The 25,352-nt window shown below is 30.5% G+C and overlaps 2 protein-coding genes across 8 annotated transcripts; one reads left to right on the top strand and one right to left on the bottom strand.

Moving 5' to 3' along the window:
* The first annotated feature begins 263 nt into the window (after nucleotides 1-263).
* On the top strand, nucleotides 264-11,269 carry LOC101505074 (SKP1-like protein 21). Of its 7 annotated transcripts, XM_012718730.3 has the most exons (11): nucleotides 272-421; nucleotides 1,206-1,304; nucleotides 2,212-2,426; nucleotides 3,261-3,485; nucleotides 3,680-3,871; nucleotides 3,958-4,068; nucleotides 9,047-9,125; nucleotides 9,523-9,629; nucleotides 9,761-9,921; nucleotides 10,601-10,734; nucleotides 10,818-11,269. In XM_012718730.3, coding segments are annotated over exons 3-11 (1,047 nt in total). In that variant the 5' UTR covers nucleotides 272-421; nucleotides 1,206-1,304; nucleotides 2,212-2,390; the 3' UTR covers nucleotides 10,820-11,269. The 7 variants fall into 7 exon arrangements, with proteins under 7 accessions (XP_073219936.1, XP_004510778.1, XP_012574184.1 ...); XM_073363835.1 differs by lacking the exon at nucleotides 1,206-1,304 and having other exon boundaries at nucleotides 264-421; nucleotides 9,523-9,626; XM_004510721.4 differs by lacking the exon at nucleotides 1,206-1,304 and having other exon boundaries at nucleotides 265-421.
* Nucleotides 11,270-11,978: 709 nt separating this feature from the next.
* LOC101506249 (signal peptide peptidase-like 4) lies at nucleotides 11,979-19,797 on the bottom strand. Its single transcript, XM_004510725.4, has 14 exons — nucleotides 19,540-19,797; nucleotides 18,071-18,229; nucleotides 17,819-17,930; nucleotides 17,556-17,675; nucleotides 17,028-17,179; nucleotides 16,279-16,458; nucleotides 15,873-15,907; nucleotides 15,603-15,765; nucleotides 15,360-15,413; nucleotides 15,083-15,175; nucleotides 14,528-14,670; nucleotides 14,030-14,100; nucleotides 13,597-13,680; nucleotides 11,979-12,829 (listed from the first exon to the last, which is right to left on the bottom strand). Exons 1-14 carry the CDS (start codon nucleotides 19,672-19,674, stop codon nucleotides 12,720-12,722), a joined length of 1,611 nt encoding a protein of 536 aa, XP_004510782.1. The 5' UTR covers nucleotides 19,675-19,797; the 3' UTR covers nucleotides 11,979-12,719.
* Nucleotides 19,798-25,352: the final 5,555 nt, after the last annotated feature.

The following is a 25,352-nucleotide window of genomic DNA, read 5'->3' as shown; positions in this document are numbered from 1 at the left end:
ATTAATCTACGAACCATCGTTTCTTATCTTTAAAGCAACTGAGGAGCTAAAGTGATTAGTTAAAAATTATTTATTATATTTTTACTATTTATATAGAGTAATAATTTAAAAACCATTCGCATGTTCAAATTATTTATACCTCGTTGTTAATTTCAGACAATAGCCCATCTCAACCCAAAGGCTTACCCAATCTTTCGGGCCTAACCAAACAACCTAATTGGGTTCATTCTATACGGCGTCGTTTAACGCACCTCATTTCATCATCCCCTTCACAATTGTTGTCATTGAAAATGATTGCAGCTATACAATACAAACCAATACAATGATATTTTTTTTTTCTTCGGTCACAAAAAATTGCCAACTCTCATTTTCTCTCTCCTCAGTTTTCTCACTCTACAAATCCATTTCTCTTCACTTCAAGGTACACGTGTACATCAACACACTCCGATTTATTCTTGCATTTGATTTTAATTCTTCATTTCTAATGTTATGTTTTGTTACTCTCTCTCTCTCTCTCTTTAATTTAATTTACCTATGTTCGTGTTGAAGAATTGTGGGTATTTTTTCTTTTCAAAATGGGATTATTTTTTTGTTTCCTATTTTTTTCCCTCTTTTTAAATTTTCTGTATTTTGTTTTGTTTAGCTAGATGGTAATCTGTCTGATAATTACGAGGCTAAGAAATCATACAGTTTAATTATTATTATTATCCACTTGAAAGAAAAAAAAAATCTGATTTGAAATGTTTATTTTCTGATTTTAATAGAATGATTTAAAGACTTGATTTTTAGTTTTGTAATGTTTTATTTTTATTTTTTTTTTTTAATTTGATTTTGGAATTGTGATTAAAATACAAGTTGATTTGTATATTTTGATGGTTAACTTTTTGTTTTTGGGATGATTTTTAAATAAATGTAATTTGATACTTGTGAGTAGAAGTGAAGTAAGATTATTGACAGGGGAAAATAAGTTTTGTATTGTTAATATGATGTATTTGCTTGATTGTTAAAGCAAGAAGTAATAGGAATTTAATTTTAACAATTTTGATAGGGTTTTTTCTGAACAAATTGAAAACCTTATTTGAGATGCTGCATTGAACCTTGCTAGTTGCTAGTATGTTAGTTAATGCTGTTCAAAGAGTCAAAGTTCTGATTATGAAGAATTGAAGATATACAGTTTTTGATTTAATATTTGGTTGGTTTTTCAGAATTATTTTGATAAAAAGATATGGCTGTTATTACCAGTATTATGGTAGCGAGTTGCATTATGGGAGATTCTTCACCTCAAATTAGAGCAATATTAATTTGTAGGTTTAGCAATTGTGTGTGGCTATATGCTTGGTATGGTTTATTAAATTGTAAATAAATAATTTAGGTAAATGTAAGAGAGATACTACTCTTGGATGAAATATAAGCAAAAAGGGTAACTGAAAAGTTGATGTATCTAGTCTTAATTTTTAATCAGATACATCAAATTTTCAACTACTATTTTTTGCTTATATTTCATTCCAGAGGGAGTAAGAAACTATACCATTTTTACTGCACGTTTGGTTTCACTTTTGTGAGAGGCAAAAGTGATTGTAGAAGTACAAAATTGATTTTGACATGCTTGAGTGTTCTTTTCTCAAGTCGAATTGCTTCTGCAGATGGATTTGAAGTTGTGATTTATAGTTTTTTTTCCTTCTCCAATCGTGATTTATAGCATGAAATTTATTGTTCATCTCACTTTTACATGAATATATCTAAACATATTTCATTTTATATTCAACTCATTTTTAAGTTTTAACTAAAATCAATTTCACACAATCAAACTATTTTAAATCAATTTTTTGCCATCAGAAAATAAAACACACAAAGAAAGAAACCACCTGATATAATATGGCAGTGTATGGTGGAAAAGTTAGAATTGTGGAGGAAACATGACGAGTTCTGTCCCAAATCCCAATGCCTATCAAACAACAATGTAGGATTTACTTAGGAATAATTATGCAATGTTGGCATGTTGCCTTATTGTACCACTTTGTTGTGGCCATAATTTAAGAGCAGCAGTATATATTAGCATGCTCTTCATTTCTCTATTGCATTCATTGTGCTTATTGACTTCTTAGCCAGGTACCAAATAATTCTTCATTCTTATATATGGCAAGTTCATACATATTTACTTGCCGTATGATATATTATGACACAGTTTCATGTGACACTGAATTCTCTCAGGGACATTGTGTATTTGAGTAATGTTGCTTGAGTAACATAATCCTGATCGCAGAAGTCCTTTGACGGGTGGACATTATAAGTGGTTGTCTGGAAGTTTAGATTTTGAACCGAGGCTATATTCCTTGTCTCATAAAGAAACTTCCGATATCTGCATATTTTGCTAGTCAAATTGTTCTCTGATGTCAGAAACTGACATGGCAATTATTAAACCTGAGGTATGATAACTTATTCCTTTATCTTTTAACTAAAAAGAAATTATTCCATTTCATATGATTCGTTTCCAGTAATATTTGATACATAATTGGATTTACTCTATATATACAATAATTTCAATAGTTTCGTTTTGCCATGAATCAGAATGCATTTGTGCATGTTTAGAGGTTCAGTGTCATTTTTTTTCTCCTACAAAATTGAATTCCAATCCCCCTTTCAAAAATCACATAGATTTTGAAACTGTGGATGAATAAGTTTGTATTCTATGTCTTACGTGTTTGTTGTTGACATTTGAAACTTGTGTTTATTAGATATTACTATTACTATGTGAATACAGATTGTTGCTGTGTTTTGTTTTAAAGGAATTGATTTAGTGCTGAAATGACTCTGGTCTAGTTTTCACCTTAATCTATTTAAGGGCGGTGATTGTAGGGAGGAATCATGGATTCAAAATTCACAGTTATCCATGCATGATCCGTAAATTAAATAACATGGAGTTTTAGCGGCAAACCCCCCTCTTGCACGTGCACACATTTTCAACTTTAAAAATATAAAAATATTATACATGCTAAGCCATCTTGCCTTGTGGTTCATACAAGTCATTACAGTATATTATCTTCGAAGTTTGAATCCCTGAGTTTACTTGGTTAAGTCTCTTTAATAGATTTTGGTTTCCATTTTATCTGACTGTGCTGTATATGGTTGTGTACTTGTTTTGTCTGGATTCTTGACTGTAAATTTTTAATCTTTTAAACTTACGTATCACTGAATACCTTGCTTTGGTTATTTTTGGGCAATGAAATTGATGCTACATTGGTATTTGTTTGTATTTTTAGATGATGAAGCCTTATGTGTGGCTTCAAACATCCGGTGATTCAATCCAACAAGTGGAACAAGAGATTGCGATGTTTTGCCCATTTATATGTCAAGAAATAATACAAAAAGGAACGGGATCTTCCAAGAATTGTGCAATATGTCTTCCTCAACAAGTCAGTCCTGCAATGTTGAGCTTAATTCTTGATTATTGTCGATTTCATCAAGTACCAGGCCGCTCAAACAAGGTTCGTCTTTGTCAAAGCTCTTATGTTGTGGGTTACTCCCTCCGGAATCATTTATAAGCAAAAGTAACTGACTACACGCGAATTAAGGATAGTGGTTACCTTCATTTAATTTTCTTGATGTAATCAAGATGACCCAAGTCTGAACAATGAATATTTCACAGATTATTTGACTTGGTGATTATTTGTTTATATAGGAACGGAAGTCTTATGATGAGAAATTTGTTAGGATAGACACAGGGAAGCTCTGTGAGTTGACGTCTGCTGCAGACAGCCTTCAGTTAAAGCCATTGGTTGATCTTACTAGTCGTGCACTAGCTCGAATAATTGAAGGAAAATCACCGGAGGAGATACGTGACATATTTCATTTGCCTGATGATCTTACAGAGGTGTCTGGTGCTTGTGAGAACTCTGCATGCCGATTATGTTTTCTTGGATTTTCAATTTTCGTTTCTTACACATTCTTATGTTACAGGAAGAGAAATTGGAGCCTTTGCGAAACATAACTGACGACCCAAGGATCAGGCTTTTGAACCGCTTGTATGCCAAGAAGAGGAAAGAACTTAAAGAACGTGAAAGGATAAAGGTGCTACTGGATTTTTTTCAGCTCATTTTATATATTGTTCTGTCAAGTATAATCCTCATTACTTAAATATATACTACCTCCATCCTTAAATATAGGACTCTTTTGAGATTTTTCTTTGTCCCTTTTTATAAGATTGCTTTCAATTTTTCAACTGTCCTTGAAGATTCTACCTCCATCCTAAGCTGTTTATATAGGAAAAGAAATTACAATAGTAAAAATGATAGAATCATAAAAGAAAAATAAATAGAATAATATAAAGTAAAAAAGAATCAAATCTGATTTCCCTTAATTCTTCAACACCCTCCTCAAGTTGGTGCGTAGATATGTGTCATGCCCAATTTGGCTATAAGTTGCTCAAAATTGGATCTTGGCAAACTTTTTGTCAAGATATCAACAATTTCCTAATTAGAAATCACAAATAGCAGGATATATTTCCAACATCAATTTTTTCTTTTATGAAGTGGCAGTCAATCTCATATGTGTTTGGTTCTATCATGTTGCACAGGGTTGTGAGCTATACTTATTGTTGTTTTGCTACTACACAACAATTTTAAGGATGAGTCAATTTTCATTTTCAGTTCTTCCAAGAGTTTACCAATCCACAAAAGTTCACAGATTCCTTGAGCCATTGCTATAAATTTGGCTTCTGCACTGCTTCGAGCAACAACACCTTGTTTCTTACTTTTCCAAGTGACCAAATTTCCCTAAATATAGGCACAATATCCAATAGTTTATTTTCTATCAGTAACTGATCCTGCTCAATCAACAACTGTAAATAAAGAGGTTTCTATGTCATTGGTTTCCTTGAAGTACAAACCCTTTCCAGGATTAGATTTCAAGTACCTTAACCGATAAACGGCCTCCAAATGTTCTTCATAGAGAGAGTGCATGAATTGGCTTACAGCACTCACAGATAAAGCGATGTCACGTCTAGTGTGGGTTAGATAAATAAGTTTGCCAACCAACCTCTAGTATCTTCTAATATCAATAGGAACACTGCCTTTCTCCCAAAGTTTAGCATTTAATTTCATAGGAGTATCTGCTGGTCTACACTCACTCATCCCAGTTTCCTCCAAAAGATCTAGGATGTATTTTCTTTGAGAAACGATTCCCTTCTTTGAGCGAGCAACTTCTATACCAAGAAAATATTCAAGCGCACCTAAATCTTTGATTTTAATTCTTTTGCCAAAATTTTCTTCAATCTTTCCATCTCAACAATGTCATCTCCTGTGAGAATAATATCATCTGCATATACAATTAGAATTGCAATCTTACCAACATTAAAGAACTTTGATGAACAAAGTATGGTCTAATTGCCCCCTTTTAACTGACCGAATGAATTTTTCAAACCAAGCCATTGGGGATTGTTTGAGACCATAAAGGGATATTTGTAGTTTGCACACATTTGAACCAAACTTGTCTTCAAAGCTAGGAGGACTATCCATGTATACTTCCTCCCCCAAATCACCATTTAGAAAAGTATTTTTTACATCAAGTTGGTTAAGAGGCCAATCTAAATTTACCGTCAAGGACAAGAGAACTCTAATAGTGTTTAATTTGGCAACAGCAGCAAAAGTCTATGAGTAATCAATGTCATATGTTTAAGTAAACCCTTTAACAACCAAGCGTGTCGTGTATCTTTCAACTGTGTTATTAGAATTATATTTCACAGGAAATACCCATTTACATTTGACAATATTCCTATAGGTAAAATCAGGACTCTCCAACTTTGATCCTTCTCAAGATCTCTCATCTCCTCAAGAACAGTTTCCTTCCATTTTTGAATTTTTAGAGGCTCTTTTACATTTTTTGGCATTTCTCCAACAAACAACTAAGAGGTAAACGCAACAAATGAAGAAGACAATTTTGAGTATGACACAATTAGAAAAATGATGTTTAGTGCATGATCTAACAGGCTAATTACAATAGGAAAGTCTATATTAAGATACTCAAAAAACTCTTAAGAACAAAAGAAGACTTACCTGTGTTAGGATGATGTGGTAGATTATCTATTGGTTCAAAATCTTGGAAGGGTCGGAGAATGGGTCCTTCATATCGTTGTTTATGGTTTCTTGTTTCAAAGACATTTCTCTTCCAAGTAAGGGTCAATGGTAGTACACCTGTTTTGTATCTTTTTATATGAGTCATTATGTTGTGGCATTTCAGGTGGTCCTTCATTATTATTGAGATCAAGAATTTGTTCATTGTGATTTTTACTTGAAGTTGTCGTCTCCGAATCTGTCAGAATCCTCATTCATAAATGGATTGAGTTCCAATATGAATTCTTGGGCATTTTCTTTTGGTGCATCAATATAAGTCTCATAATTTTGTGAGAACACTATATCACCTAAAACAATGATGTTTTCAAAATCAAAAAGATGAATCTTCCTTAAAATTTTTCCCTTGAAGATGAATGACAGTAAAAAATGGTTGATTTTCAACAAAATTAACATACATGGTTACAAAAATTCTTTTTGATTTTGGTTCAAAACACTTAAACCCCTTCTAAGTTGGAGAGTAATTAGTAAAAACACATTTTATTGCTCATGGCTCAAGTTTGTCAAGTTGTTTATGTTCATGAACAAAAGTAGTGGCAAATCAGCAGACACAAGTCAAAGGAAAACAATTTCGAAAAAAAATTAGAAATGGTCTAAAAATCTAAAACTTTAGATGACATACAATTAATTAAATATGATGCAGTTAAAACAGCTTCACACCACCAATATTTTGGAACCTTTTTTGCAAAGAGTAAAGCTCTAGCAATCTCAAGAAGATTTTATTCTTTCGCTTTGCAATTCTATTTTGTTGAGGTGTATTAACACTAGAACTTTGATGAGCAACTTCATTTTCAAAAACAAAATCTAACAAAAGCATATTAAAATATTCTTTACTATTGTCACATCTAAAGACTTAAATATTTGTTTGGTATTGAGTTTTCACCATTTTAAAGAAATTTTTCACAACCTGTCCAACTTTTGATTTTTCTTTTAATAAATAAATTCTACAAATTCTAGTATGATCATCGATAAAAGTTATCAATCATTTTTTATTAGAAAAAACATTTATTCTATTAAGACCCCAAACATCATTGTGAATAACTACAAATAGTTTTGATTGTTTATATGGTTGTGTAGAAAAAGAATAACGATGATGTTTAGTAAATTCGCAAGTTTCACAATGAAATAAAGACGAATCCTTCTTAGAAAATAATTTAGGAAACAAATGTTTCAAATACGAAAAACTAGGATGTCCTAACCGTAAATGTCATAACATAATATTATCATTATTAGAAGAAACAAAAGTAGATTAAAAAAGGTACTTATTTGAGGTTCGTCTTTGAAGTCGAGTCCATTGTCATGATAGTCCTCCGCTCTCCTTAGCGTTGCCAATCATTTTTCTCGTGTTCAAATCCTTAAAAGTGCAATGAGAATGAAAGAAGTTAGCTTGACAAGTTATATCCTTTGTTAATTTAGTAATGGATAACAGATTACATGTAAGACATTTTTTAATGTTAACAAAGGTGATAGAATAACATAATTTTTCCCTGCAATGGCTGAAAGAGTCATCTACAATTTTAATTTTGTGCTTATCTGCACAAGGACTATAAGAAGAAAACAAACTTGACTCTCCAGTCATGTGATCAGTAGCACTAGAATCGATAATCCAAGTATGATTGGGATTGACACTGAGTAGAGCAGCATTTGAAAAATTACCTCTCTGAACTATAGAGCAAGAAGGATTTTGAGACTCAATCTTTAGGGCATTAGAAGTTCCGTTATGGCCAAAAAAATTGGAAAAACCATTGTTGGAGAAACCATTCCAACCGCCACTGCCTGGACCGCCTGGGCCACCACCACCAAGGTCGCCGCTGCCTGAACCAACACTGCCGATATTGTTGACTACTGGTTTTTCACCAAAACCATCGCTGCTGCTGTCGCCGTCGCTACCCATAGGCCATTATGACCGCCTTCCATGGGGTATTGTGTGCCATTAGGTAGACATAAAAACGGGTCGTATAAAAATTAAAGCCCCTTTATGTTTGGACCCCTGAACCCCACTAGACTGTGGAAGGCTTTACATAACCCTAACCAAAAGCTCTAGATACCATCAATAAAGTAAAAGACAAAATACTTTCATGTCTTATTACTACAGTCCTAAGTTGTTTATATAGGAAAAGAAAGTAATAATGACAAAATCATAAAATAAAAATAAACAAAATAATATAAAATAAAAGAGAATCAAATCTGATTTCCCTTGATTCTCGAACAAAAATAATTCACATTACCAACAAATTTAATGCTATAATCAACTTTCTTAATTTCCGTGATTTAGTCAAAGGGGTCTTTATATATAGGGACGGAGGTAGTATCTCTGTTTCAATTATTGTCAATGAGAATTTTGAAGATCAGTGTTGTCAATGGTGTATGGCATCAACCTCCATAGTTTTATGGCAGATGGCATGGTGTCACCGTGTTGAACCATCACAACAATGGCTTCAAAATGTTTATGTAGGACATACTATGTTGGAAACTGAGATATGAGGGCCTGAGCTTTTATATCCGGAACTGAGATACAAAAAACTCGTGGAGATTTTTATTGTGAAATTGAGTTGGACAAATCAGCTGGACAATAACATCTAAAAAAGGACAGCCCAAAGCTCTCTCCATGTCAAGTTCATGGAGCTGAAACGGTCAACTTTGCAGCCTCTGTGCATTATATTAGACAAAATGAGATAAGATTTTCTGATCTAATTGATATTTTTCGGCAACTAGCTAAATGAAAAGACCTGATTGCCCCTTAAAAATTTCAAGCTCAGTGATTTAAAATAAGCAAAGATGGGTAATTGTTTGTCATTTTACAATACTTTTGCTACTCATAGATGCACCACTTGAACCATTGACAACACATGTAAGCTTGCATCATTTTACATGCTCTAAATTATAGATAAGTTTTGAAGTTGATCCCTTTCATGTTTCAGAATGTTGAAGTTGAAGAAGAGCATGTAGATGAGCGTTCAGTTGATGACCTTTTGTCTTTTATTAATGGAAATGATGGAGGTATTTTGAGCATTTCAGCTCTCATCTTTGTCTACTTCATGTTTCTATTAGGGCCAAAACCGGAAGGTTAAGATCAATAAATTGTTGTTACGTATTTGTGAGCTATTATAATAAGTAAATGTTTTTAAGATCATTATAATTAGAAATTAGAAAAGTAAATAAAGAAAATTATTCACAAACTCAATTACACTTAATTATTTATAAATATGATTTTTTATGGTCACATCATTTGGGATAAGAAATTTGGTATGATTTTTCGGATGTTCATAGCATTACTAATTGCATTTTGAAAATATTGAGATTCTTTGGTGTCAGAATTGTTTGAAAGCTATAGGGTCACATTTTTCTCCAGCTTCCCTTTTGACTTCCTAACTGGAGGTGAAGAATTTTGTCACAGATCCAAAGGAGATTAAAACTTCCAAGAATAAAAAGAAGAACCGAAGGAAAAAAGACCAACAAAAGAATTCTTCTTTGCAGGAAACATCTGTTCCACTTGATAAGGTTGTAGTAAATATTCTGTTCTGTTGTTTCATTTATACTCTGTAAATCATTGGTCACCATGTCAATGATGAATGAACATAGTTATGGTCTATCACTGAAATATTGATTGTATATTGTCTTTTTCCCTCTCGTAGCAGGAGGTAAACGGTCTTAACATTAGACACCAAAGTTCAGAAGCTGATAGACCCTGTGAGTCCTCAAATTTACACCATACAGACGATAGTCCTATGGATGAGTTTGATGATGGTGATATAGACGATGAGATTGATCCGGCATTAAAAGCAAAAATCGACAGGTGGGGCTGTTTTCTGATTCAGTGCTTTACAATGTATTGATTTTTTAATCTATTTTGTATTTTTATCGTAGCTGGTTATCGTCTTTAGCATAATTGTATTCGCTGGTACGATTTTTTTCCCCATTAGTGAAAAAATCTTATTTTCCCTCTACATACACCACTCGTGAGTTAGGTTTATGTCCCTCGGTTGTTTTCCTTTTTTTTTAATAAATTTTTAGCTACAAAAAAAAAAAAAACCACTCGTGCGGCTGTTTGAGAAAGTCTTTTCATAAGCTCTCCAGGATAGCTTCCGAAAACAACTTATAGCTTATATGAAAATAATGAGTTTATTGTATCTTTTGTTATAGAGATAGCTTTTGCATAAGCACCTAAGTTGTTTATCTAAATAGGGCCTTACATATGCAAAGGACAAGGCATCAGAATGAAAAAACTCTATCCTTATCTTATTTTTCTTCTGGTTTTCAAGAAGTTGAACACATGACTTCTGCAATCTTGAGCTAAAGCCCTAGTGTCAATGTTCATGACATTATCTATTTACCTTGCATCTTGTTTTTCACCGGTTCATTTAGGTAATAAAAGATTTCTCTTTGATATAAAGACAAGTTCGTGTTGCAGGTTGGTTACACTAAGTGCTTCTAAGATGATTCATGCTAAAAATTTGTGTTACTTTGTGATGCAGGGAAGTGGAAGATTTTGCCCGCAGATTAAATTCTGACTGGCCGGAGAGAATGCAAGACTTTTTGAAGTCAGCGCAAGAAAGGAAGACAATGCTTTTTACCACCAACGGGGATGGTTTTCTAAGTCGACATGCTTGTATGCTTCTTCCATCAGTATTTTACCACCCATCATGTTATATTCTAACAACAGCTTATTAAACATCTCTTTTTCATGTTCAGGACTGGACTTTCAGAATGGAAATGAATCCTCAGATGGCCATTGGCTTGAAAATTTTGAGATGCTGGCAAGCACAAGAGAAGTGTTGTATGTCAGTTCTTTTTCTTTTTTTATTTGTTTTGTTTTAAGGAATTATTAACCTTAGGACGCTTGTTAAGGATTCAAAATAAAGTATATTACAAGAAAAATAAAGCTCCTCAAGTTTTCTTTTTGGATATTGTGAAATATTTAATTTTGTTATTCATTAACAAGTGTCCTTGGCAAGTTTCTATTGTTTTGTTTTTTGTAGTTCATTTTTATGTGCTTCTATCATGTATATGGATTTTTACTTATCATTTCTTTTCTGCATTTGCATTTATTTGCACAATAATTAGGAGTTTTAATGTAATCGTTGGAGTTGTTATTGTGTGAATATGTGATCATGGATTTAAGATTCGGCATGAATTTTGTTTTACTGTAACTTCCCTTTTATTTGGCATCTATTTGTATGAAATTGCATTTTTTTTTTTGGCAAGACCACTGGGGACCTCATTGGATAAGATTTTGTTTAATCTTTTACCTTAATCAATCAAAAGCTTTCAATTTTGTTGGGTCGGATTCTTATATCCTTTCTCCACTCTACATTAATTCAGACGTATACATCTAAAAAACAAATCATTAATTGCGTGTCATTCAAAAGAATACTTTCAAACAATTTTTTGCTTTCGAAAGTACACTTTTGAAAACATGAGGTTTTTTAGTAGTGAGCGCGAAAAAAGTATTGTTCTGTCCTTTATGATGTGTAATTGGAATCAATCCAACCCAGTCAAGAATTAGTTGGTTCAAATCAGGTCTATTGGGTTAATATCATTTTAATCTTTAAATTCTGTTTAATTCTTATAAAAAATATCTAAGTTACAAGTCAGGTGACAATGCTCATCAGCTTCTAAGCTGAAAATGAAATTTTTGGAGAAAATAAAGAAAAGTATGCTTTTACATAATAACAAGTACACGTGATATAACCAATTATACATCTAAATTTAAAGCAGATTTATTATTTTAATAATCTGAACTTAAATGTAGATCGTTTGATTTTAATTAAACGATAAAAAAAACACCAACCGCATAGCTGGATACTATATCCTGATCCACACATCATATCTATACTATTAATTCAAAACACATAAGACAAAAAGCTTGTAAAAATTATAATTTAACTAGATTCAAATTGAAATCTATGTTACACAACCACAACAACACGAATGGAATTAAATACTCATAATAATAATACAATACGAGTTATTGTGACTCAATAGTAAACAACAGCCTCTCAGTGTAAGCCAGCCTTTTATTAGTCTTTCCGCATTTTATTAGTCTTCCCTCTTCTGAATGGATCCAAATTGTCTGCAGATGAACTTCCTTACAGTTTCACACGGTAAACAGCGATCTCAACCATTAATTTGAGATCAGACGGTTCAGGTTACACAATAATAAAATTTGCTTTAAACAATCTTGATTGTTGATTTGTGATCGAAAGGTTGAGATCAATAACTTAGTCACACAGTTACTGAACCAAATCCAAACCTTTTTTGAATGGCGTCTTCAGTGAGATCATTTTGCTTCTTGACATTTGCTTTGCCAGACTTGGTTTCTGAGAAGACTCGTGGAATCTGCAAAGACATCAACCAGAATATGGATTCTCACCTCTCCAATCTGCTATATCAGAAAAAATAATGTTACAACACACAAAAGGGTGGTATCTGTTTCAACTCTCAGCTGCTGATTTTTAAGTCCATGTTATGAAATCATTTGGCTGGAATTTAGTTACAATAATGTTACATATGTTAACAATCTCCTAAGAGTTTCTACATCACTATCTTATATACTAATAGCTAAGATACAAGTTTGTTGGAGATCAATGGTGGTTAATTTGATTGGTTAACTTCTTGATTATGAGGACAAGGCCTTTCTGGTTCTCCTCTTGTCCATAAAATCTTGAGGTCGCCTCTCTTCTTTCCCAACGACAAAAAGGTGCCTGCAATTTATACAATGTTTCAGAAACTGGCAATAATTAAATGTCCAATGTCATGGTCACTTGGGATGATAGCACAACAAGAATCAAGTTTTATCCAAGAGATGTCAGCTGCATGGACCAAAATACAGTTTTTTTAGGTTCACATGGACCGTTTCTACATTATCGCCAGCTATTGGAAACTAAATTCAGTAAAACCATCTACGAAAATATTAACTCTAGCTCATTCAACCCTCGGGGCATGCAGGTTGCAGCGTGTTATTTTGTAGTAAATGAGCAAGGACCTATAATTAGCACAACATTATATCGGTCCATCTTGCATAATGATCTGACAAAATTTAATGTTGGCTGTTATCTGTCCAAAACAACTCTTTAACAGGCTTAGGACCACAACATGTGAACTGATATTAACGGTTTAAGCTTTGCATGTTTCATCAGCCAATATTACACAATCAAATAATACGCTAGAGTGTTTTTTAGCATGTATGAAAGGGGAAGTGTAAAGTCTAAAAATTGGAAACTATTATGCAACCATAGGTGTTTAGACTTTCAAATTTATATGAGTATTGTTGATATTGAACGTAAATAATATATATTATGTATGTATATATATATAAATAACATATCTCTAAAATATTGCATTGTAAATAATGCAGTAGATTGTACAGTGATTTGTTTTCAGTCTATATAATAACACTTATGTGATGCAGTTGAAACACAGTTTATGCATATGTCTCTAAACAAGTATGAATCATGATGGTTATACTTACCAAGTGTAAATGGGACTATATAAAGCAAAGCTGGCTGGCCATGTCCATCCATCAAGTTCAAAGCCACATATGTGATGAGGAGACCTGCAGATTCAATTTCAAGGAATAACACTTAAGAGAAAGCAAATAGACATATCCGTAAGTGAAAATAAAAATATAAGGAAAAAAATAGATTTGTAGTGAAGTTCTTAATGTTGTTAAATTTAAGAGTTCAGTATTGCTTCTTTATTAATGCCAAACTGTAAAGTGTAAGCATATTAGATAAATGCATTATAATGAATTTTAATAGATATAATAAGCTGGTAGATAGAATAATTTACGGAATGGCCTAGTATTAAATATTCGAGGTATTTCATCTAAAAGTTGATAGGCGCAAAGACTTTCACATTTTGTCATGAAAGCTATCCCCAGATCAAACTCAGACATATCATACCTAAACCATAAGCAGTCATTGCCCACACGAAGTATCCGGACCGAAGGTTCTTCTTCGCCAACCAATCATACCTGTAAAGATATGTCAATAGAATAATTAAGTTTGTAAACTGTTAACATGATACAACACAACTATTTTCTTCATGTACCTAAAACATTTTTACATGGAAATCTTATGTGGACAACACAACTATCTTATTTGAGTTTACTTTTCCCATTAACATATTGCTTGGAAGAGCTTATTAAAATAGCTTAATACATGCCCACGAGTTACTTTCAACTTATTTTCATAAGCTCGCCAAATAGCTCATAAAAACAGCTTTTACAGAGCTTATGTCGTGTTTAAGCTTGTTTCCTCTTCGATTGTAGTAAAAACTTATATATAAGCTCTTATATATGATAAGCACTTAACAAATATCCTCTCTATCACAAAAAACATTAGTAACACAAGGAAGGTGGATAGGAGGGTGATATATTGTATGATCAATAGATGGCCAACCTTAGTGAAAATGCTACTAGCAGTCCAGGTAAGATTATGTCCCCAAAACCGATGATGCTGTAACCGCCCCAAGGATCAAACATTCGCGGTATCTTGAGAAGCATGGGGATACCATCTTCTCCACTTTTATCACCTCGAGCTACCTGTGAAGAGAAAATGTAACACTAATTTTAAGGGGAAGGAAGCATCATGCTTTTGAGGCCAAAACCATATATTCGGGTTAGAATACCACTTGTAATTAGTGTTGTTGATGGCAGATGACGGAATGGATGAAGGCCAAACGCCCACCATATGAACACACCATTGCAGCCTATGGCACCGCCATGGCGAACATCCCTTCACAGTTTGCCTATGGCAGTTGTAAAAGAATCCTCCACGCCATTTCACCATGACGGTGCCATAGCCTCTATTTAACAACACTGTTTGTATTTCCATTTTAATAAAAGTCTTTGCTTCTTTAGGAAAAGAATAAAGGGAAGACATCATCATGTTTATGAGGTCAAAACAAGCATTGTAGAGAACAGGAGAAATGAGAGCTTTGTTGAGAACACTCACCACTATCATCACACTCTCATGGAACCACCATTTCGAGACGAACACCCATAAGATGTCATATAGGAAAGAACAACTGAGAAGAACAGTCCCAACCTGATACAGAGAAACAAGTACATATAAGTGTCTTTCATAGTAAAAATCTATTAGTATTCGGCAAAGTTATCTCCTCAACATTTTGTAGGTCTAACTGTTTATAAATTTCCCGTGCTTAAATCCTGAAGTATCACAAACAAGTAAATGAGGAGATATTGTTCTACGGATGACTTTGGAATCATACCTTGAGATTTGGTATGCGGACAATCTGAAGAACTGTAATTATCAATGCAATACCCTGAGCAATAGGAGGTAGAAAGAGATGTAAATATGTTATTAACTACTTACCCACATCCTAAATCATTGGAAGTTTAAAAGGTTTCCCTTCACTAATGAACTTTTATAGTACTATATAAGAGAGAAGTATTAACAGTCTATGAGGTTTTCTAACCAAAAGATAAAGTGACATTGATAAAACTATTCTTACAAGAATGTCTTGACCGATCCACGCACATGATGCATGGCGTTTAACCGCCCAAACCACTGCAAACACTATGCAGAAGGGAGTAACAGCAAGTGTCAGATATGGAACAGCTCCAAAGAAGGGTATTTTCACAAATGTCTGTGCAGGTTGTCGAAACCATCTGAAACTATAAGAAGTTTTGTGTTAATTCCATATGGATGCAAAGGAATATTATAGAACAAACCATGTAATCTACAAGACTAGAACAACAAATTTCAAGGATGGAAGATTTACCATGATAATAAAGCCACCAAACAAGTTTGCAGGCCCTGAAATCATATGAAAATATAAAGATTCAGCTTCTGAATGACAACAAAATCATGCTGCACTCCTAATGACTTCATTCAAGTAATTAAGAATGCAAAGCTTACTAAATAATCACGAGTGAAAAGATATTTATGCGCTAACCATGCAACAAAAATAATGTCAAGCAATTAAACTCCTAATGACTTCATTCAAGTAATTAAGAATGCAAAGCTTACTGAATAATCACGAGTGAAAAGATATTTATGAGCTAACCAATGTAACAAAAATAATGTCAAGCAATTAAAGAGAACTTATTGAATATATTATAATTTAGATTAGAGGGAGGAACAAACTCTAATCAACATGAACAAAACGTAAAACAAGAATAACTCACCTCTATCCCACCAATGCAAAATAGAACCACCAGAACTTCAACAAACCAATATGACATTAATTTGTACAGCATAACCAAGAAACAAGAAGCAAGCACAACAAATAATATTGCTGCTGTAGTACTGATTTCCACATAACCTCGAGAACCAACACTTTCTGCAACATATTCATCTGGAGCATCCTGCAAGCATAAAAGTTATCCGTATATCAGTAATCGATTTAATGATTTTTTAAATATGAGCAGAAATATTTCTCTACATAAAGAAAAAACTTGCAGACAATAAAAGAGAATAAACTCTTGCTTCTAAAAAACCTCAACATGCAGCAAAAGACATAAAAGCCTTGTCATTTTAATGACTTTTTGCCCTCTTTGGATTATCATAAAGTGCTTATATATGAAACTATTTCTATAACAAAAGATAAACTAAAATCAAACTGTTTTCATACGATATTATGGAGAGTGTATGGAAATAAGTTGAAAACAACTAACGAATATGTTATAAGTTGTTTTTATATGCTCTCTCAAACAGTCTCGCAGGTGCTAATGCCAGTAGATAAACTCAAATACGTCAATCCGTCATCCGGAGTGTCTTTTCAACATTTTTATTTGTTTGTCTCTATTTGGCTAAAGAAAATATCTTATCCTCCCAATTATTGTATTCATTCTTTCTTCACTCTATCTTTTAGTATTTCTCCTTTTATCCAAAAGAGAGTTAACAAAATTGGCATGAAAAGAAACTAGGTAGTAACCTTTAGAAGCTTTTCTTGCTCAATAGCAGCTTCTCTGGCAGTCCAAGCAGACCAATACGAAGCACATAAAATCGTACCGACAGCCATAAGCCACAAAAACACTTCTGCAACATCAACTAACGGACGCAGCGGAGAGTATAACTGTATGGACACTTAAGAGCAAGAATTGCACATGCATTAGAACAAAGGATATCATGTAAGACAAAGAACAAGTCATGTATCAAAACATAAAGTAGTAATTTCAATAATTAAGAGTCCATTTGTTACAACTTTTTTACAGAAAATCACTTTTTTTGAAAAAAATACTTTAAGGAGTTGATCGTCCGTTAGTTACAGTATGTTCACAAAATGAGAGTTTTACAAAAAATGATTTTCGTAATGATAAACAAATACAACATAGCTTCTGTTTATTGAAAGTCAAAATAACTTTTTTAATCCATAACAAACAGGCCTAAATTGTCCTATGCTAAAGAAAAGCCACAACTAATTACACACATAACAGACACTTCAGAGAAAATGGTAACATACCTATGGAGTTATTTTTTATATGTCTTTCCAAATTTAATCCAGCATCTTGTGGAAGCATAACAGCAGGTATTCCAATATCAACATCAGTTTCATTTTCCTCACAAACCATCTTGAAAAGTTCTGTACAGTAACAACATACAATAGTTGCTTAAAACAAATAATGATCCTCAAGATCACTAATTGACAAATGAGAAACAAAATAGAATATGAGATATAAAAAAGCATTAAAAAATAACAGAACAGAACAAAAGTGCATAAAACACCTGTACGATAGTTTATAATGATGATGGCTGAAGCACCGGCTTCATCAGCTATATTTGCCTTGGTTGTGAAACTACATTTTCCTCGATGCACCAAAATGATCTCACTGGTAAGCTAACAATAGTGAAAAAGGAAGCAAATAAATACTTTTAAACAATAAACCTTTCGATCTTGACAATTATTTGCTTCACGATCAGATAAAGTTAGTTGCATTCGGTTAGTTCTATCTATAGTTTAAAAATGAACTCAGATACCTTATTCTTAGGCTTGCTACAACAATCAGGAGGATCAGCCATGACAACTCTAGTATGATTGGCATGTTTTTCTTTTGATTCCAATGTAGGGCCGAATCTTGCACCAACACCAACATATTCATCATTTTCCACACCATCGATCCAAGTCGGGACTTTGACCTAACACAAGAGAATAATTCATTCAAATCTGTAAAGGAAAAACACCAATAGATTTGTATATTTGGCTATATGCAATTTAAGGAAACAACAACAGACCATATTGTATGGAAGTTTACTTCATAATCAAGAAACCATAATCCAATACATTGGTCTGTTTGAATTGCCTCATTTGAACTTATCTACTAGCATAAACATTTGTGAGACTATTTGGAAGAGTTTATGAAAACAACTTATACCATGTCAATAAGTTGTTTTCAGCATATTTTCATAAGCTCTCCATAATAGCTTATAGCTTACATGAAAATAGTTTGACTTTATCTTTTGTTATAGAAATAGGTTATCGATAACCACTTATATGATAAACGCTTAGTTAAGTTGTTTACTGAAACAAGGTTGCTTATCAGAGTCAATACATGAAATATAAACAAAATATGGTTATTTAGTATTATCTAGAGAACAACTCCACAAGTTTAAACCTCAAGTGCCAAAGATGCAAGTTTAAGTGATTCTACATCTCTCCCTAAATATGAGTCCTCTTTCGAAATCGGTAAATATAATTCTCATTTTTAAATTACTAGATATATTCATAATTTCTTCTCAAATATATCCATAATTAATAATACTATAAGTGTCTTAAGAAGAGATGGAAAATCAGAGTTCAACGCATTCATATACAAAAGGGTATTTTCAAAATATATATACACATAAAATAGATACATTAAATATTTTTCTTTTCTTAATATGCGTGCAAATTGCAAAAGTAGCTTAAAATGAGGAGCTTACAATAAGTACAGAGATAGTAACAATCATAGGCAAATGAGAAAGAAAAGTGATAGTGAAATAAAAAAAACATCATCATATAAAAAATATTTTACCGATTTAGCATACTAGTAGGACTGCATAACCAAAGAAGATCACCTTATTGCAAAAAAAAAAAAAGAGAATTTAAATTCAGTCACTTAAGTTATAAAAGTCAAACTCCTTTTTCTTAAGCAACTATATCATTTTCAATAACAAAAGAGAATTTAATTGAGCATACATCACATAAGATGCAAATCATCTTACTACAAAACTAAAAGCACAAATAAAATACCAAAAAAAATATAAAAAAATAATAATCCAACCCAACTCTCCAATTTTTCTTTCCTAAAAAAAAAATTCAAATGTTTTCCACATCCCCTCAATTTTTTCACAGTTTGTCAGCAAGCAAGAATCTAAGCCAAGATCAAAATAGCAACAAAAAAAAAGACATTTTTACTTGAACTACTAGTTATGCAATTGATATGAAGAAAGAAAAAAGAATTTGGTACCAGAACAAAGTTGTTCTCACAACCAGGTCTTGTGGGGGCAACATCATCATGGTGAACTATATCACCACCCAAAACCAAAGAGATAGTAAACAGAAACACATAGGCTATAGTATATATAGCTCCCAATGAAACCATTGCTAAAAACTCAGATTCTTCAAAGAAAGCAAAAAAATAATTTTTTTTTATTTGTTTGGAGAGAAAATAAGGAAGGTACAGAAGTAGGGAGAAGGGAGTGGCGGTGAAGAGAGAGAGAGTGGAAAAGGTTAGCAGAATTTATTATTTATTATTTATTATTATTATTAATATTATTATTATTAATATTATTATTATTATTATTATTTTGTTTCCTAAGTTATTATTTTGTTCTGTTTTTTTTGTTAGATATTCTTAGGAGTCCATCATAATTCATAGGTAGTCCTAATTTGGTTTAAAATTATTAAGACTTTATAATCATTAATTTATTATATAAAGTGTATAATATATTAATAAGGATTAGATTTTATGAAGTTATTATATAGATACAATAATTAATTTGGATTGTCTAAAATGAAACGTACAGTTAAAATTTATTATTTGGTAAACTATCGAAATCAATATCTTTTTATTAAAACAAATGAATCGTGGATTTATATCTGATATCTATAATTAGTATTACCACCAAAAACTGCATGAACGTGCTCTAAGAAAATCGAAACCATATTTAATAAAAATAGTTTATCTCAATTGAAATATATCTGTTTTTTTAAATTGTTGCATCTTAATTATTAGATTTAATTTTTTATAATTTAATCTCTCTTATATTTAATGGTTGAAATATAGTTACTAAAAAAATCGAGAGAATAGAGAAAATTTATTCTCATATTCAATGTAATCAATCTACTTTTCTTTGTTGATCAATTCTATATCCTAAATAGTTCAATTTATTTTGTATATTGAGCTTAAAAATGTAGAATTTGGACACAGTGGTGTAATGTAATGCTGATAATGCACACTTAATTGTGTCGGCCACGTGTTTTGTCTGTAGTGTGAATTTGTGATTCCTACTTTGCTTTTAGTCTTTGACAAATTACTAATTATTATTTTTTAATGACAATGTACGGAAAATTTTATGTTATTTGACTACTTTTGTATTTCTATCTTTATATTATAACTCCTAAATTTAAGGATGAAACCGCCACGTGTTCTTTTGTGTTGTCTTGCATCATAGTAATTCTTATTAGTTTATTTATTTATTATCTTACATCATAGATTGGATGAATGGAAATTACTTTTTTTTTTTTTTTATGTAAAAGAGATGGATATACGACCAATCGACCATAGATTCACAAATAATTAAAAGAAATTATGTTTGTATTAAAAATAAGACGTCTAAATTAATATATTGTCTTATATTTTTAATACACATGAAAGTAACTTTTTCTTTATAATAGTAACCGAAAAATATGAATAGAAACTCAAGATTTTAGGTTTTTAGAAACTCAAGATATATATTTTTTTTCTTTCCAATTATATCTTTATATATTACAAATTAATTTTTTTTAGAAAATTTGAAATTCTCAAGTCTAATATTTATCTTCCTAAGATTTCTATTATTAAGGAAATGATTTGATTTCTTTTCAAAATTTATTAGATTAAATGTAATACTGATAAATTTATTTTTTATTGTTCTACTTTGCTGCTTGGAACTGGGGTATATTAGAGGACAATTGTACTGTTATTCTAGGTTCTTTTGCCATTAATTTGTAGATTACAACTCGTTGTATGTCGAGATTACTCGAGTCAATTGCATTGCATATTAAGTTTATTCGAGTTATGAATGCTATTCAAATAACCTAAAAGAGTGGGTGACATTCTCTATAGATTGAATCTAATTCTCAATTGACAAATTTGGCTTTCAAGAATCATATATTGTTCTTTGATATCATAGAAATAGATGGTTTAATTTTCTTGAGATGATTAAAATGACGAGATTTATTATATCATATTTTTAGAGAAAATAATCAATAAACTAACATGATTGCTAATTTGAAATTTCACATTTTTAACAGTCGTTAGTGAGATTCATTTTCCTCCTTATATTTCAGATGTTTTAAATAGAAACAAAATTAATTTATGTGAATATAAATTTTGTTGATGTTTTTAATTATTTATTGCACTTTTTTTTTTTCTATAAAATTTTTAACAAGACAATGGTTTGTATTTTTTTCGATTGTATTAGTGAGTTTTGGTATAGTACTCCCAATCATCTTATTTATTTCCTTTTTATGCTTAATAATAATTTTAGAGTGTTGCAAATGATATTTGATTGACCGATGCTACCAACATAGTTGAGACATAAGTTTAATCATGAAATGTCATTGTACTCTTTTTTTTTTTAAAGAGTATTATAGTTACAATTAGTTAGCAATAATTAAAGCATGCCACCAAATATGATTTCAGAGTAGTGGTCGTTATTAATATAGAGATTAACTCAAACAATTATAAGATTTCGAATTCGAGACAAGACCTAATGATATTTTAATACAATACACATCAATTAAATAATTTTTTAATCTACATTAGTAGAGCAATTAATTAGCTTAATAATAACACTTTGATACATACACATCATAAGTAATTTCTCAAACTATTTTTTTTTACATATATTATTTGAAATGTATTATTTAATATACATGACAAATCAGCCAATAAACACAAAACTTGATATATAATTTTTTTAAAGCCACCGTAATTTTCTTTTGAATTTTATTAGTTTAAAAAGTAAAAAAGATAGGAAAACTAATAATACATAAAATGGGCGTAGTATTACAATAAAATATATGCACTAAGGGTATTATTATAATATTTTTGGAAAAGTGACCTCATCACGTGACAATAGGGGACCAATAGGTCACACCAAGAGTTTATGCAAAATAAATCCAATAAAACTAGATGTCTAAAGTAAAACCTAAAATGAGGCCTTTAAAAATTAACAATTTAGTATTGGATGCATTTTAAACTAAATTATTTTTGCAATATTAAATAATTTTTTCCAAAAAATACAATGTTAAACAACATATAAATAAATATTAAATAGACTCACATCATTGAGTAACTTTTTTATTGAATTAATCAATACCAAATTAGAGTGTGAAGTTTATACTATGAAGACTAAAATATGTTTTATTAAAAAAATTAATAATATTAGTTTGAAGTCTAAAAATAATATTTGAGATTTAAGACGGCCACGTCATTTGTTTCTTTTTTGTGTTAAATTTGGATCTATGGTCTAACATACCTCATATTTTCAAGTTGAACTAAATTTATTTTAAATAGATAAAACCAATAATTTTTAAAAGTGTATTAAACAAAAAATGTTAGACTAAAAACAACTAAAGATGTAGAGTCTTTTCAGAAATGTCATTAAACTAGCTTATAATAAGTTCATGACAAAAAAAAAAAAATTACTATTTTATAACAACTATTTCGTTATAAATTTCTAGTTTGTTTTCACTGATTTATAGCATTTTTATAAGTTTACTTCAAATAGTTTTTAAACTTATAACTTATCATCTTTTATCAATTTTACTTTTATTATTATAACTTATTATTTTCCACTAATTTATAGTATTTTTATCTTTTATAATTTATTTATTATAATTGTAGCACTATGTTGGAAATATGCACCATGTTCGATCATTGTAGCTAAAGATTCTTAATTTTTTTTAGTTATTATATTTTATTGTAATTTTTTATTTTAATTAAAATGTTATTATTGTATGTTTGTTGTTAACTTTCACTATTACCGGATTGACATACATTGTTGAATATGTTTTAAAATAAAATTTTAATAAATAAAAATAGTCTAATAATATTAAATAAATAAAAACCAGATTAATAATTTTTAAATTATAAAAAAATCATATCACTAAATTTTAAATTTTTAAACATTAATTGATATAAATTTATTTATTAATTAATAATGTTCTTTTATGTCATTTTACCAAATACTAAACCGCTAATTTTATAAAAAAAACTCCAATTAACTTATTTGCTATCAGCTAATTCATCTGATATTCACTATAAACTCAACAATTGATAACTAGCATACCAACTATCCACTAATAATAATCAAATTGAACTTTAATCTTATATTATGTATAATCTCAAATGTTTTGTTAGATCTCAAAATAAAATAATATTATTGTCATATTAGTTTGTCATTACACGTACGAAAACATATTAAACTTTTAAACAAATTTTCATGTTGTTTTAGACTTTCAAAAAAAGTCATATTAATCCTTTAAAAATGAGTCTATGACGTAAAACAAGTCAAAGTTACATTTAACATTTTTAAAGTAAGTGAAACCCGTTCTATTTCTACACCTTAGTGAAAGATATGATATTAATCCTTATTCCATCTCAAAATACACTTTAAAAGATTTTTTCATCAGCTAATTAAGTCCCTCTTGAGAAAATTTCCCCATTTATAGAACCTCAAATAAAATAATTTTTACAAAGATTTTCACATAAAGACATCCCTAAACATGATCACATAATTATTTCTTTAGAAAACATGAATTGTGAATAAATTTTTAAAAGCAAAATTATATTTTTATTTTTCAAAAAAGACATCTTTATTTTTACGAAATTGATAAATGGTAAGAAGTATAAATAAAGAAAAAATACAAAGTTCAAAAAAAAAAAATTTTTTTACTCATATTTCCATGTTTTTCACTAAGTGTGAGAATAATACTTTAACTAACCTTTAATACATCGACAAATCATCATCCTTATATTTCAAAAAAGAAAATTTGTTTTGGACTAAATATCATCACTCTTGTTTGAACAACTACTAGTATATATGTTGCTATATATGTTGAAGTCTTAAAATCTTGGTGTTTATTGTTATTAGTGAATGAACAGTAAATTTGCACTAATTAACCAGTATCACTATCAATCTATCATCATAGGTGTATAATTTTGGACAAATAAAATATGTAATGTATTTTTTAATTAAAAAATGACCAGAGATTAGATAGAATTAATGAGCATAATCGACAGGAAAAAACAAGGGTATCAAGGCTTAATTATGATGCTGTCGTGTCGTACGGTGGTTCTTAAACTTGCCCACTTGCTTTGGCATTTTTGTTCATAAAGGGAAGGAAGCCATGTGGACCACTTTTCATTCCACCACCACTAACTAGTCACTACAGTGAGCAAATTTATTGGCTTAATTATTTTTTTTTTCTTTTTAATTATTTTTTTAATTATCATTTTAATTTTTGAAAATACAAGACACTATCTTTATAGTCTTTTACTCAATAAAAATTTAAATTATTCTTTTAACAAATAAAATATCAGTCAATTTCATTTCTAACGTCATAATTATCATATATTATTTTAAATTATACAATTTATATATTTTTATATTAATAAATTGTATTTTTTAATAATTATTTTAATTATTTAGTGATTAACTTAAATTTATAACTAAGTTAAAAACTAAAATAATAATATTCTACATTTTCGAAAATCAAAATAATAGTTTATTCAATTTTTTGATTAGGTAACTTTAAAATTGATGTTATTAACGCAAGTTGGTCCTTTATGTTAGCAAAATGCTAAATGACCCTAATAATTAGTGACGTGACATCTAATGTATTTTTATCGTAAAAGAATTGTTGCATCATCTTCTCCAATTTCAATAATTTTCTTCCCAAAATATAGAACTTTGCAGAATCATGTGTTATCTCCAACTCTATTTTACCTCTTCTCCAAAATTTAGGATTTCGATAAATATTTTGTTCTTTGCAACTTTCAGAAACATAATA

Source organism: Cicer arietinum, chromosome 7, assembly GCF_000331145.2.
Source record: "Cicer arietinum cultivar CDC Frontier isolate Library 1 chromosome 7, Cicar.CDCFrontier_v2.0, whole genome shotgun sequence".
Lineage (NCBI taxonomy): Eukaryota > Viridiplantae > Streptophyta > Magnoliopsida > Fabales > Fabaceae > Cicer > Cicer arietinum.
This window is presented reverse-complemented; position numbering and strand designations above follow the sequence as displayed.

Excerpts from the sequence above, each read along its gene's own strand:
- LOC101506249 (XM_004510725.4), bottom strand. The coding sequence starts at position 19,674 with ATGGTTTCATTGGGAGCTATATATACTATAGCCTATGTGTTTCTGTTT. Across the intron at positions 15,908-16,278 it reads TTTGCATTGGTGGGATAGAG|GGCCTGCAAACTTGTTTGGT; the intron begins GTGAGTTATTCT and ends ATATGATTTCAG. Across the intron at positions 12,830-13,596 it reads TATAGTCCCATTTACACTTG|GCACCTTTTTGTCGTTGGGA; the intron begins GTAAGTATAACC and ends TATAAATTGCAG.
- LOC101505074 (XM_004510721.4), top strand. The coding sequence starts at position 2,391 with ATGTCAGAAACTGACATGGCAATTATTAAACCTGAG. Across the intron at positions 2,427-3,260 it reads TGGCAATTATTAAACCTGAG|ATGATGAAGCCTTATGTGTG; the intron begins GTATGATAACTT and ends TTGTATTTTTAG. Across the intron at positions 3,872-3,957 it reads TGCCTGATGATCTTACAGAG|GAAGAGAAATTGGAGCCTTT; the intron begins GTGTCTGGTGCT and ends CTTATGTTACAG.